The 15,279-nt window shown below is 36.6% G+C and overlaps 4 protein-coding genes across 4 annotated transcripts; 2 read left to right on the forward strand and 2 right to left on the reverse strand.

The window, feature by feature from the left end:
* Positions 1-519: 519 nt before the first annotated feature.
* Positions 520-1,625, forward strand: coa4 (cytochrome c oxidase assembly factor 4 homolog). The gene is made up of 2 exons (XM_069720080.1): positions 520-625; positions 1,196-1,625. Exon 2 carries the CDS (start codon positions 1,232-1,234, stop codon positions 1,481-1,483), a length of 252 nt encoding a protein of 83 aa, XP_069576181.1. The 5' UTR covers positions 520-625; positions 1,196-1,231; the 3' UTR covers positions 1,484-1,625.
* A 73-nt stretch (positions 1,626-1,698) lies between these two features.
* Positions 1,699-4,751, forward strand: or41a3 (odorant receptor, family 41, subfamily A, member 3). The gene has a single exon (XM_069720058.1). It carries the CDS (start codon positions 3,104-3,106, stop codon positions 4,121-4,123), a length of 1,020 nt encoding a protein of 339 aa, XP_069576159.1. The 5' UTR covers positions 1,699-3,103; the 3' UTR covers positions 4,124-4,751.
* Positions 4,752-11,666: 6,915 nt separating this feature from the next.
* LOC138633687 (olfactory receptor 1E16-like) lies at positions 11,667-12,638 on the reverse strand. The gene has a single exon (XM_069720071.1). It carries the CDS (start codon positions 12,636-12,638, stop codon positions 11,667-11,669), a length of 972 nt encoding a protein of 323 aa, XP_069576172.1.
* A 1,426-nt stretch (positions 12,639-14,064) lies between these two features.
* On the reverse strand, positions 14,065-15,048 carry LOC138634939 (olfactory receptor 8G17-like). Its single transcript, XM_069722182.1, has one exon. It carries the CDS (start codon positions 15,046-15,048, stop codon positions 14,065-14,067), a length of 984 nt encoding a protein of 327 aa, XP_069578283.1.
* Positions 15,049-15,279: the final 231 nt, after the last annotated feature.

Raw genomic sequence — 15,279 nt, forward strand, 5'->3', positions numbered from 1 at the left:
TCCATCACCAGCCCACATCTAAGCAAGACCCTTAGTCACCTTACTGCTATTTACTGCTATTTTATTGCTTTTCTATTATTCTATTCTATTATATTCTATTCTATTATTTTATTCTATTATTTCTGTTGTTATCTTATTGCTTCTGTATGCTGCTGTAGCGAAAAAAAAATTCCCCTGGGGGATTAATAAAGTAAATACCTACCTACCTACATAGCCCACTAGTCCTCATGCTATCTAAGATATCAATTTGTTTTTATACTTTTGTTTGTTTACGTTTTGTTGTTTGTTGGTTTTTAGTTTCTAAATGTTTACAACTTAATACTTTATGAAAGATGCTATCAAGACATACTTAATTGTGTTCTGTATGTTATGAATATATGTATTGATCTGGAACAGACGTTTCACTATTGACTCAGTGACGTTATTACAGCAGTAGAAGCGCTCGCTCTATGCGGCGGAAATGACGTCTGCATCGACGGAACGGTTTTACTGCTACACTTTCGTCCTTTGCTCAAATGTGTCCTCCGTGTAAACACCTCCGTGTCGTTGCTTACGAAAAGTCGACAGTTATGTAGGTTAGAAAAGGTTCATTTCAGTGAGAGATCGTCGCAGAGAAAACTAAAAGGTGAGTGCAAAAGACAGAGAAATGTTAACGTGCGTGTTAGTTAGCGTGAAACATTAAGGAGTGTTTTGTTAAACATTAAAAATAAATAAAAGTACGTCATCAAAGTGTACCTAGTGTTAAACTATCGAAAGTAAACGTGCAAAATGCCCGCTGTCGGAGAGCTATGTATACAGTATTTGTATTACTATTGATGCATTAGCACGTAACTGTATGATCACGGTGGAGCTCTTTTTAACTTCTCAGGTTTCATCATCATATTTTATAAGATCAAATGTAGTATAAAGTGTAAAGTTGGCATAAAATGTACAATAAATAATAATGTTAATATTAATTATTTGTCACTAACAATGTGCTGATTAATGAAAGCACCAAATTCTTTAACACTAATGTTTTTTTTACAAAGGGTCTTATGAGACAGACACACAACAGTAAAACTATTAAAAATGAGTAAATTGTAATAAGGAGCAATGTCTTATTAAGTGTTTAAATACTCAAGATGTTGCTGCTAAGAGGCCTGGGCAACATGTGTTTGCTCCTAAAACTGTATTATCATTTGTTTATTAATATCAGCTCGTGTTGCCCTGAGCCAACTGTCATCAGCACAGGATGGCGTCCGCTTCGCCCCACGACCGCAGCCGCAAAGACGACGAGGATGACCCCGTGGAACAGATGATATCGCGCACTGGATGTGCTGAGCTACACTATGCTGTGCAGGAGTGCATGGCTGAACACCAGGACTGGCGAGTGTGCCAGAGCCAGGTCCAGACTTTCAAAGACTGCATGATGAATTTCCAAAACGCTCGGAAACAACAGCTGATAAAGCAGGAGGCAATCTCCACTCAGTCTGCACCCAACTGAACTTACAAAGCCACAAACACATTGTGGGATGTATTCTGGACCTGATTGACATCCTTAACTGGGAGAGACTGTACCTAATTTAATAATGCGTTATGCAAATAAAGTATGAGCAGCAAGATAACATGCTGTCTCTGAATTTTAAGTGTGCGTGTGGAACCTGATTGATGAGTGGGCTTTTCCAGCCAATATAAACTCACTCTGGAGTTATAATTCTTTTCACAGATGTTTCATAGAACACTTGGGCTTCCAGTAAAACCACTTCTCTGCCAAACTTAAGAAAAACACCTACGAGTGAGAAATATAAAATCAAAGATTCAGACCTTTCGCTATTTCAAAATGAAGTAGATAACATATCTCAGGAATCTTAGTTGATTTATGGTGGATGTATTTATTTATGGTTCACAGTGAATTTGTAACACAACCTAAAGCTGTAAATAAAAGTCAATGATTCTAAGAGTTTTACAAAGGTCAACATGTTCAACATTACAAACCTTGGGACTACAAAATAAAACAGAGGACAGTTCACAGATAGTGAAAGGCCACCAATCATAGGTTTTTAGGTTTGTTATGAATGACAAGTTATAATTGTTCAAATTAAGGTGCAACTGTGAAATCTTTTGTTACAGTAAAGCTAAGTGATAAGCAATTCTCCGGTGATGAAAGTCGATATTGGGCCTGTTAAAACTATGACCTGTTTAACAACAACTTTTAGGGAACAATGTGGTTGTGTACAGTGGTGGTGAAGGTGAAGCATTTGCTCTCTCTCACTTTCCTACTCACAAAGTAACTAAGAATACTTGTGATCAGTATTCTGTGTTCATTCGACGTGTCAACAATTAAAAATGTCTATGTAATCCAATTTTTTACGGAAAAAAAATACAAAAGTATTTAGACAGGCCTTTGTGAAACTTTGCCAGACTCAGCAGTCACTGCAGCATAATGTCCATGTTCATGATCCAGAAATGATCCCAGCAGCACACCTAATTTATTTTGTGGCCAGATTACATGTGTCGCTGTGAGATGCTTTGACTCTAAAACATTTAACCCTCGTGTTGTCCTCGGGTCAAAATGACCCGCAGCTGTGTTCGACCAAGTTCTATTTTATTTCTATATTTTTATATTTTTTGGGGGATCATTGGTGATCATTCTTTAAAGAAACCCTCACAGCCTCCTTGTCACCAATGATCCCAAAAAATATGAAAATAAAATAGAACTTGGTTGAACACAGCTGCGGGTCATTTTGATCCAAGGACAACACGAGGGTTAAACAACAATTAGCTGTTTGTTTTTGAGAACAAGAATAGATTAAACAAAGCAAGCTGCAGCTCTCCATGGATCAAATTAATGTAATTAATAGGGTATTGCAAAACAACGTTCTCAGTATCAGTTGGAGGTTATATCTCATGAGATCAATGAGGGAAATATATCTTCCACCGTAAACAGGTCAGACACAGAGCATCAGGTGAGCCACATTCACTATTTTAGCACATGCATGTTTGAACTTTATACACACCTGAGTTTAAATATGCTCATTAAATTGCCATGAATATCATATCTGTAAGACTTCTTGTTCTTTAGACTGAAGAGCTTTTCCTCCAACACAGGCTATGGAGATCAACTATGTCTTTTCTCAGGACTGTTTTGAACCACTCTGTCATCATTCATCCTCCGGGCTTTTATGTGATCGGATTTCAGACTTTTACTTTTATCAGTGTCTACTTCATCTTCCTTGCATTTGTTTATGTGGTTACAGTGCTGTTCAACAGTTTGGTGATCTATGTCATTGCTGTTAATCATTGTTTACACACTCCAAAATTTGTGGCTGTTGTCAACCTCGCAGTGATCGATTTATTCCTGAACACATGCACTATTCCCAGCATGATAAAGGCGTTTCTCATGAAGGATAACTTCATTCCATTTAACCTATGTTTGTTACAAATGTTTGTTTACTATACTTTTGCGACTTTGGAGTCGTATGCACTCGCTATACTCGCCTATGACCGCTTGATTGCAATATGTTTCCCTCTGCGTCAGAACTCCATCAACACACTGCGGAGCATGAGTTGTATTGTCAGCCTGACTTGGTCTTCAGCTCTGGCAATCACTGCTTTTGCAACAAGTATAATGACTCGACTGTCTTTTTGCAACTCTGTCAGAGTGTACAGTTATTTCTGTGACTATGCACCTGTGTTTAGACTCTCCTGCAATGATAACTCAATGCAGTGGTGGGTGGCCTCTTTGCTTACTTTCATAATCCTTGTAGGACCCTTTACTTTCATTCTTTTGTCTTACATCAGTATCTTGGTGACCGTGTTCAGGATGAAATCTTTGGACAGTCGGGTGAAAGCTTTGGCCACGTGTGTTGAGCATCTTATTCTAGTCGCTATATTTTATTTTCCTACCACTATCATTTTTGCTATCGGGTTTTATCTGCGGCTCATTGACCCGGACCAGCGTGTGCTCAGTCTGTCACTGGCCTCTTGCATCCCACCCTGCATCAATCCTATTGTATATTCTTTGAAAACCAAGGAACTCAAAATCAGAGCGCTGGCACTGATCAGACAAAACACAACTGGCACAGACCAAGGTAAGAGAAAACCTTGGAAAGTTTTTAAAAGGAAGGTAACTATTATGCTTTAAATGTTTGGGTAGAGGGTCAAAAAGCAAAGAGATAGAACCGGGCCCGAAAAAATTGAATTGGCACAAAAACATTGACGCTTCACACTTTAATAACTATCTGCCTTTCATAGTTTAATCATTTCAGGGATTTCTGAATGAAATGAGCTGACTGTAAAAAGAGTTTCACAGTGAACCACTTATTTATTTGTGAGCTAAATATCACTTCACAGGTATCCTTTTTTTACTTCCCCTTTTAAAGATTTCCTGTATTTGAATATTTTCACCACTACGCTCTGTGCTGTGTTCATCATATATTCCTGATAAAAGATGCTTTTGCTGAATTTTTTTTTTTTAAATGATCTCATGGCTCCATTGTTGCACGCTGTGAGTGGCTGAACATCACATGATGTTTGACTTTTTAAGACTGCCAGGTGAATTTCCATGGCACACAGAAAGAACAAGAAAGACACACAACTCAACAGCCTCACAAAATGTGCTGATGGTATATTTGACAAATTGAAGGTGAAATGAGGTTCAATGTACTTGATGTAATTCTTGTAAATTATTATATTAAATGCATTGTCATTGTCATTATGTATTATCTTTTTCTAGCTCTGCACTTGTTTTTCTGCACATTTGAACAAAACACTAATAATCAACGCCTTTCAAAGTGCTTAAAACTTTTTTTTAAATCTGAAAATCCTACCTTGTAACACTAATCTGTAGTTTCATTGTTTTTTTAAACTCACAGATTGTTTGGATTTTTTTTTTTTTTTTTACTGTATACAGCCTATATTATTTCTCTTACAGACATTTATAATGAACCTCCTGAAAGTAAACATTCTGTGGTAATTTATTGTAAACAACTGTAGAGCTTTACAAAAACCTCTGCAGGTTCTCATGAAGATGGTTTGCTGCAGATCTATTTCCAGAAGACTGTGCTTGTGTAGCAGGCTTGTTTGACTATATGACATATTTCCAAGCATTTGGTGTACTCTGAAGATACTATGAGTGGTAGAAATCTTGTGATGCATATAACAACAAAAGTTTGTTTTCTGTATTCAATTTCCATATTAAAATATACTTCAAATGCTCAATAATATGAGGAAATCACAATTTGAAATACTTATTTATATGATGTCCCATCAAAATATTATAAGTGAACCCAAATTAGATTGGTGCACTAGATGAGTTTATGTCTTTTGCTTCAGTAAAATTTTTACAATGTGTATTTACTTTAGTTGAAACTTATTTGAAACAGGCATATTCAGTTATTCCGAACTCATTTTCTTCTCTTAACTTCTGTTTTTTTCTACATTTAGTAATACATTTCAGAACTTTAATATTTCTTATTGTTTAGTTGATTTATTGTTTGTATTAACTCAAAGCATTATAAAATTATAATTCATATGATATTAAAATTAAAAAAAATTATACTGCATGGACTTGAATATTCATGGGCACTTTCACAATATCCCTACAGGAAAGGCAGAATACTCTATATATGTTTACATGAAATTAGATATTATTTATCCAGTACTCTTGTCAGTACATCACACTGTACTTCAGGCTGTCCACAATAGAAGACTTACAGTATATGATGAATGCCTGCCCTCTAGTGGGTTTATGTGTACAGTGCATCTTTTACAATGAATGACAACTGTAACTGTATCTCAAAATTAAAACTGCAAGCAGTGATATGCGGGCCCCTCGCAGCTTCACGTCGGAGATCCAGCGGGTCGGGGCCGCCGGCTCCCTGACGTGCAGCACACGAGGGTCAGCATATTACAGCTTGCAGTTTTATTTTTTTCTCCTCGATCTTGTTCCTTATTCTTAAAAAAAAAAAAAAAAAAAAAAAGGCTTTTTTTTGGCGGCTTTAACGTCTTCAAAAACTCATGAAAGTTGGTGTCTGACGCAAGTTTCATGAGGTTTGGAGCATGGTTTGACCTTAAACATCAACTTCCTGTGTTACGGTGAAACATCAAACTTAGCCTCATCGCTCTGGCTATACTATATACTATATTCTATATATTCTATACTCTATACTCTGTACAAAACTTAATTTTGGGTCACTTTTTGGATGACATGCTAAAGCATGACTTTTCATGACTTTTTGGAGTATGACCTTTTTCTGAACTGACATGCATGCCCCAAGTTATTTCTCACTGAGCAACTAACCACTGTGTCATACTATATCATGTCTGAAATATGAAAAAAAAAAGTCACTTTTGGACTTTTTTTGTATTGTTGTTGGCCTTTGGTTTAGCATGACTGCATGTACAAACCGTGTGGCTTACCCTTAGAGGGACTTGCCTTAGGAGGTCTCACTCCTCTCTGAACCGTGAACCTTGTGCGTTACCTCGGCGGGTAAACCGTGAACCTTGTGCGTTACCTCGGCGGGTAAACCGTGAACCTTGTACGTTACCTCGGCGGGTAAACCGTGAACCTTGTACGTTACCTCGGCGGGTAAACTGTGAATCATGTGTGTGTTACCTTGGCGGGGCTCGAACCCGTGTCTTCATGAGGTCGTTTCCAGTCAGCGTTGTAGACGTAGACGTTGTAAACCACTGGACTATCTTCAGCACCGGAGGAGGAGCCGCAGCAGGAGAAAGAGTTTCATGGAGTTCACTCAGCGCTTCCAGCGACTCAACCGACAGTCTGGTTAACTCAACAGGTGAAAGATTATACTTCACCAAGGTTGCTATTAATGGTTCAGATTCCACCTTGGCCTGTTGATGCTGATTCAACTTTTAGTGAAGTTGATACGTTTGGAGAAATTGAAAAAGTTTTGCATACACTACACATTACAGGCACATATTTAATATCACTGCAGACCCCTTTGAAAACACGTATATCTGCTATCCAAAGAATGTCTGCAGCAATTTTGGTCGCATTTAAATTAATATTTGTGGACGGTGGAGTTTTAGCTTGCAGTGAGTCAAAGACTTGTCACAATGCAGATTGGTGGTGTAATGGTTCGCACTGTTGCCTCTCAGTTAGATGGTTGGGGGATCGATTCTGCCTTTTGTAATGACTTAAAAATTTTTTTTTTAAATCATACTATAGCATGTCATCCAAATTATGAAAAAAGCCATCATACTTCAGCAAAAAGTGACCAGAAAGTAATTTTTGGGTCATATTTTGGACGACATGCTATAGTATGACTTTTGGGTCACTTTTTGGCCGCCACACCACGGGCACACCGATCGACGAAAACAAATTCTTATGATAACTTTTAATTCCAAACATGTTAAGAGGACACAGACTCAATTTCAAGTCGGTCTGACAAAATCTGAAAGAGGAGTTTGTTAAAGTACAGCACATGCGAATCACCAAAAATGGCAACTAAATTCAAAATGGCGGACTTCCTGTTGAGTTAACGTAATGGTGCAATGTAACTTTTTTGTACGTCCAGGTGTGATACACACGTCCACATAATTTCGTGCATGTAGCTAAATGGAGCCGCCAGGGCATCTGTTTAGGGGGCGCTAGCGACCCATTTGGCCACGCCCACTCGCAACTCACCTAAAATACCGAATTTTGAGATGGGTGTACCAACTTTCATGAGTTTTTGAATGTGATAAAGCCTCCAAAAATGCAGTTGTTTACAGAGAATCATAATAATCACTTGGATAACAATAGGGCTTTCACACCATTGGTGCTCAGGCCCTAAATATGAAATTGTCATACCAGACAATAAGTTTAATTTGTCTTGTTGTTAAATCATTAACAGATCCACTGACAGCCAGTGGATACACTTAACAGTTTATTTCTATGCTGAAGAATTTATGCACCATATCCCATATATATTTTTGTCCTCTGCTCAAAAATGTTTGCCATAAAGTAACACACTAACTCATAGTGTTGTTATGAAAAGTACATAGTTTTGAGTGTTTTGGATACTGAACGTTTGGATGGTTGTTGAGAAGACAAATTTCTCCTGAACATCCAATTTTGTTGATTAAAAAGGCAAAAAGCCTCACCATGTATACAACCAAAATCAATTTGTTCTTCACACCAGGTCAGAAGGTGGCAGGACATGCCATTCTATGGCTATTTTAACAGAAAGCATGACTGTTTTTTTGTAATCTCCAACTAAAACTTAATGTATGGGCAGGGGACTAAATGCCAACTAGCTACCAATATTGCTTCTTATACAAACAAACACAGAGTAGACAATGTGACTCAGCAAGCCATCCTACCTCTGCTCTCAGCTCATATGTCGTGACCCAGGGAGGTACAAGTGCAAACCACTAGATGGAGCAGACATAACACAATTACTGACTCTATCATGTTTTACCTTCACCTTCAAAAATGCCTCCTTATGTATCAGTCATTGGTTCATTAAGCTTAAACTCATCAAAAGCTGCTGTCTGTCTTTTGGTCAGCCCAGCCACTGGCTTCCTATCCAGGGTGTACCACACCTCTCACTCAGTCCCCGATGCCAACGAAGACGGGCTAATGAATAGACTAAAAATGAGTACTCTCCAACGCTTGATCCTATAGAGAGAGCTGAAACCACTTGCATATTTTTCCCCAGTTTTGTTGTTTCAGGATGAAAATGTGTTTCATGAAAGTGTCTAATGTCCATCTCTCAGATGAGATCCATGATAGAAATTAGATGATCATAGGAATGACTAAAGACAAAGTAAAGATAGCCACTACACTTGGACACTGTTATAATCATTTATATAGGGATGTGAATAACAAGGTTTCTACTATACTCCAAACAGGATCAAAACTAGGACAGTATAAGAATTATTTTCACTAGTAATTTGGCCTATTGCCCATGATATTATGAAACAACCCATGGGGATGTATTCAAATCTTTGAAAATAATTGGTTGACTATCATATATGAAAAAGAAAAGCAGTACTCAATATTAGAAGCTGGTAAATACAAATATTTGGTATTTTTTTTAGAACCCCATTTCTAAAAAAGTTAAATGTGATGATTTGCAAATCATGTCAACATATGCTCATTTTGAATTTGATGCCGGCAACATGTTTATGAAAATTGGGACAGGGGCAACAAAAGACTAAAAAGGTGTATAACGCTAAAAACAAGACCTGGTGGAACATCTCAGAACTAATTAGCCAACAGATCAGTAACATGATTAGATTTAAAAAGAGCATCTCAGAGAGGCAGAGTTTAAAATTTTTATGAAACAATAAAATTCCTTAGTCTCAACATTGAATATGTTGTATTTGGTCTATTTGCCATTAAATATGGGTTTACTTGATAATTTGAAAATCATCACATTCTGTTTTATTGACATTTCACACAGCGCCCCAACTTTTTTGGAAACAGGGTTGTACGTGACAAAAATCAGTTATTGTTTAAAAAAAAAAATGCTAATCTAATCATTGTCACTCTGCTCAAAGTTAAAATAAGACTCAAACCTAGGACATTTACACTTATGTAATAAAAACTCAGTGTCTCTTAATGAGAGCTCCAACCTATAAGCACATGAAATAATGTGTAATTGTGAGTCACAACAACATCTCAGATCCATGTTTTGTTTTACATGAGTATTATACAGTATTGCTATTACAATATAATTCAACCATTTATGTGGGCTCGTTCCTTTTTTTCTGATTTCAGAATGAAAATATTCTGGAATTTACAGCAGTGAAAGGCGTTCCTTTTCCGACTACCTCGCAAACCACCTTGGTGTGGTTGGTTACAGCAATATACATTGATTTGATTGGCAGACAAGAAGTGTTGCAAATTCAAACAATAAAATGGATCACAAACAAGGCTATGTAACTTAATTACATAACCCCGTTAGATGTAAGTAGTTACTCCCCAACACAGCTTATGTGTTAGAGGCTCAAAAGAGGTTTTTTTTTTTCTTTTTTGGTGGGGTCGGGGGGGTTAAGTGCAAAATGTGTCAATATAGCAGTGATAAAGAGTTCACCATTTTGTAGCTATGTTAATTTGTCTATTTCTTTTCCACAGCTTCTTGATAGCAGTCAGCACTTCTTCTGTCTTTAAAGTGTATATAAAAGGATTGAGCAAAGCAGATATTATGTGTGTCAATGAGGAGTTTATGATCCTGGCATTAGTATGGATGTGGAAGGCCAGTACAGCTATGTTGGTTACAATAAATGGTAGGAAGAAAATGGTCACAAGGATCAAGTGAGAAGTACAAGTTTTCAATGCTCTGAGTCGTTCCTCTCCTGATGCAGTTCTACTCAGTGCTATAGAAATGCAAACATATGACACAGCTATCAATAGAAGAGGAATACAGAGGATTATAATGAAAAGAACAAATCCTACTATATAATTTAACGTCGTATCATTACAAGCCAGACGATATAATGGCCCATGATCACAAAAAAATGTTTGTAACTGCGAGCAGTTTAGCTGACTGATGACAAAACCTTTTTCCCCAGAGACTGGTTGTCCTCATAGCATACGAACTATATCATTAACTTATAAATTAAGTTAGCCTACATGACACAAACTTAACTTACTTGGAGAACTTGTCCCCTGCTTTCAGTTATTCTGTTCAAAATTCAACACCATATACACAATAACAGTAAATGTAATATTGTAGGACAGAAAATGATAAAGATTATATATTAGTAGCAGCATCATAGGAATAGGAGTGTACTTTCGTTCACCAATGTTTGAGGATTATTATCTTTATATAAATATTGTAAGGATAATAGTCCTAATATTTAAGTAAAAATGCATTTTCATAAATCAAATAACTGCTCACTACCCCCACTGCTACCACAGCAACCAAGCCCTTCAGAAAGCAGAGAAAAACCCTGATTTGTATATCATTTTAATTTGCATTAATATAAATACATAGTGTTTTTAATTTTTACATTTGTTTCACATACATATTACATATGTTGGCTGTTATGGGCTGCATTACTCTGTCTGAAACATTGTAGGCACATTTTCAGTTTAATAAAAACAACCACAATTGCCAATACAACTAAAAAGTACAAACATCACACAATAAATTGCTATCATAAAAAACATTCTCCCTTTAGACAAAATTTTACATATCATCCAATGCAACACGAAAGCAATAAAAGCAGGTATCTGTTGATTATCTAAAAAACATGAACAATCATTTTGCTATGTTTGACATTAATCTGTGAAATGTACATGTTATAGAGGCATTGTTCTGGTTACACTTCTCATAAAAGATGGCTTTATAAACATATACGTTAACTTCATGTAATCATTCACTTCCTTCAAAGCAGTTGTAAACAGCTGTGCTATTGTTAGCAGTATATATTTGCACCTTGTTTTCAGTGGGCAGAGTAAAAAAAAAACCTCTGTATCTCTTTCTAACATGTATTTTGTAGAATAGCTGGTTATGTCATACTGTAATTGTTCTTTAAGGGCTATAAAATGAAATATATATTTTTTACAATTAATTCACTTTGAGCATAGTAGAAAAGACAAAGATATACCATTCAATACTAGTTCTGTTTGTATGATGTGGCTGATGCAATATTTGGAAGCATCACTACTGATAACCAACTGCAGTATTTTACAGTGGATTTTAGATCAAAGTACAAAAGTTGAGGGCTATTTTTTAATTTGTTGTTGAAATTTTGGCTTTCCCTCGAATTTTCAACAACTTTTTCAAAGATTCTTTGATTTCTCGTGTCTGAAAAACATAAATGAATGGGTTCAGCAGGGGAGGGATGACAGTGTTCAAAGACAGGGTTATGATTCTAGCATTTGGATGTATTGTGGTCGCAAAGAGATATACAATCATCAGAGGGAAGAAATATATTGCCACTAATGAAAGGTGACTTGTACAGGTTTTAAAAGCCCTCACTCTTTCCTGAACTGTAGAAATTTTTGACAAGGCATAGCCAATACAGTAGTAACTTACCAAGATAAATAGTAGTGGAAGATAAAGAATAAGAACTGGTAAAAAACAACTAATTACAAGGTTGGGAGTATAATCATTGCACGCAAGCCGATACACAGGGCCATGGTCACAGAAATAGCTGTTAATAACCACGGACTTACAGAAAGAAAGTCTTGTGAGAAGGCCAACTGCAAGCATTGCAAGAAAAATGTCCAAGAGCCAGAAAACCACAATAATAGTCAGCATGACTCTGTGGGTCACCTTTGTGTGATAGTGCAGTGGGTAGTAGATTGCTATCAGTCTGTCATAGCAGAGTGCAACCAGGTTAAGAGACTGCATTGTAAGAAAGGTGAAGACGAAAAACATGAATGTTAAGCAGTCATTGTAGGGAATATAGCGATGGTTAAGCAGAAAGATGTCAAGAACCTTTGGTACCAAAGCAGAGCTGCTCAACAAGTCCGCCAATGCTAAGTTAAAAACTGCAATATATTTAGGAGCTCTCAATGCACGATCCAAAATGATTACAGTCATCACCATTGTGTTTCCCAAAAATGAGAAAATATAGATAAAACAGAGAAAGACAAAGTAATACCTAACATTAGGTATGCCAATAAAACCACTTATCATAAAATATGCAGGACGCACATAGGTGGCGTTCTTCTCAAGAGTTGGGTTGAAAAGTTCCATTTGAAGACTGTATGGTAATCTTTTACTATCCTCGTGTCCTGTGTCCTCAGAGGCAAGCTCAGTTTAACAGTCTGGTGCTCCGTTTTCTAGCACTTATAGCAACTGTCTCTTCCCTTGTGTCGTCACTGTACAGCAGCTTGAGGCACAACTACTTCAAACACTGAGTGTCCTGGTAAGGATGGGGGAGAGAGGTACTACTGATACTGATGTTATTAGATATTTAGGCCTCCATCCATTCATCAGTCCATCAGTCCCATATCTCAACAACGCCTCAAGCCAATTTCCTCAAATTTAGCACAAACATTCACTTGGACTAAATAGATTTTGGTGGTCAAAAGTCAAAGTCACTTGGACCTCCCGTCCTCCCATCCTTGTAGACATGGTATCTCACGAATGCTTTCAGGGAATTTCTTCAAAGTTGACACAAAGGTTTAATTGCTCCCAAGGATAACTGGTTCGATGACAAGGTCACTGTGAACTCACAAAATATGTTTGGGGCCATAACTCAAGATCTCATGTGGTAATTATGAAAAATTGTCACTCTCATGTCGCGTTTTGGACTTTGTAGCTTATTTGCAGCAAAAACTTCACGTACGATCGGAATCGGCTTTATTGGACAAGCACATTAAGACATACAAGGAATTTAATTATTGTTACTCTCAATGGATTTACACAAAAAAATATATCAAAAATAACAATTTAACAAAGTCAACTAAAATCAATTTCACTTATATATCCTTAAAAATACATTTGATACCTTTTATGAAGTTCACTACATATATGAGTTTTACAAGAATTACATAACAAAAACAAACAAAGCCTTGCAATTGGCCTGACTGAAATCTAACTTGAGTCCTCGATAATGATAACAATTTCACTGTGGATAAACATTTGGGCAGTTTTTCATTGTTCATATTACAATTTTGTTTTCAATGCAAACATACAGTAGTAAGTAATCTTCATGACTCCATGTGAAGCAGTGTTGGTATAGCAAACACCGTAGATTAATTCAAAAAAAGGAAACACAAAACAATTGCACCTTTTAAATGCACTTGCTACGTATTTATACGCTATTTGATCAGATTAAATCTTACTTGATAAAGCATTAATTTTACAAAAGTTAAAAAGAGCACAATATACATTTCCTAAAATACAGCAGACTGCATCAAGACAACATCTGCCGAGACACAAACATAATGGTCTCTCTATAAAATAGTTACCTAATTCCAGTAAGGTCCTTTAAAATAGTTTTTTTTTTTATTAAAAGACATGATAATGTAAATACATTTAATGTTGAATAAACAAACATTTATTGGATGTTACAATGGTATCTAACAGATACCCTTACGTTAGCTATTGCCTCAATGTTTTTACAAAAAATCTTGCTGTGATTATCTACTGTCCTAAACAAAATATAGACAGATGGTTATTTTATTATGACATTTTTCACCATAATCTTGGATTGTGTCCTGATTCTTAATGTTTTTTTCAATGATACTTTGATTTCTTGTGTTTGCAGAACATAAATGATTGGATTTAACATGGGTGGAAAGATTGAGGTCAGAGACAAGTTTATGATCCTGGCATTTGGATGTATGTTGGAACTCATGGTAAATGTGACTAATATTGGGATGAAATAGATTGCCACTAATGAAACATGAGCAGTGCAGGTTTTAAAAGCTTTCACTCTTTCCTTAACGCTGGCTACTTTAGATAATGCATAACCAATATATGAATAACTGAGCAATATAAATACCATTGGAAGCCAGAGAATCACAAATATCAACACCGTACTGAAATGTGAATTGAGAGTATAATCATTGCACGCAAGCCGGTATATCTGGCCATGGTCACAGAAATAGCTGTTCACAACCACAGACTTACAAAAAGAAAGTCTTGTAAGAAGACCGACTGCAATCAGTACAAAAGTAATGATAAAGACCCACAAAGAAGTAATCAAAGACAGCATGAACCTGTGGGTCATCTTCACTTGATAATGCAGAGGAAAGATGATTGCGATCAGTCTGTCATAGGCAAGTGCAACCAAATTCAGAGCTTGCATTGAAAGGCAGGTGTAACAGAAAAAAAGGAATGTCAAGCAGTCATTGTAGGGGATGTAATTGTGATCAAACAGAAAAATGTCAAGAACCTTCGGCACCAGAGCAGAGTTACCTAACAAGTCCACAAATGCAAGGTTAAAAACTGCTATATATTTTGGAGTTCTCAGGTTATAATCCAAAAATATTACAGCCATCACAACTGTGTTTCCCACCACAGAAACAATATATACAAAAAACAGAAAGACGTAGTAATACTTGATATTAGGTATGCCAAAAAATCCACTTATTATGAAATATGCTGGACGCACAAACGTAATATTTCTCCCAAGAGCAGAGTTGAAAAGGTCCATTGCAAAATTTGTATCAAGCCTATACTGTCAAAGCTCAGACAAAAGTACTGCACGTCAGCACTTGGCTCTAAAATGTCGACCGTGGTGGGCTTTTCTCTCTCGTCTTCTTTCAGGTCATGAAGGTCAGACAACTTTTAACTGTTTTGCAGAGTTCCTTTGTGGCTATGTCTGATCCCTTGTGTGTAGTCTATGTAAGCATCAACAATAAAATAAAACTCTTGCTCTGGAAGC

Source organism: Brachyistius frenatus, unplaced genomic scaffold (assembly GCF_029030835.1).
Source record: "Brachyistius frenatus isolate BFR_SWC_R1_liver_20210118 unplaced genomic scaffold, ASM2903083v1 Contig_5, whole genome shotgun sequence".
NCBI lineage: Eukaryota > Metazoa > Chordata > Actinopteri > Embiotocidae > Brachyistius > Brachyistius frenatus.

Coding starts and splice junctions, on each gene's coding strand:
- coa4 (XM_069720080.1), top strand. CDS start 1,232: ATGGCGTCCGCTTCGCCCCACGACCGCAGCCGCAAAGACGACGAGGAT.
- or41a3 (XM_069720058.1), top strand. CDS start 3,104: ATGTCTTTTCTCAGGACTGTTTTGAACCACTCTGTCATCATTCATCCT.
- LOC138633687 (XM_069720071.1), bottom strand. CDS start 12,638: ATGGAACTTTTCAACCCAACTCTTGAGAAGAACGCCACCTATGTGCGT.
- LOC138634939 (XM_069722182.1), bottom strand. CDS start 15,048: ATGGACCTTTTCAACTCTGCTCTTGGGAGAAATATTACGTTTGTGCGT.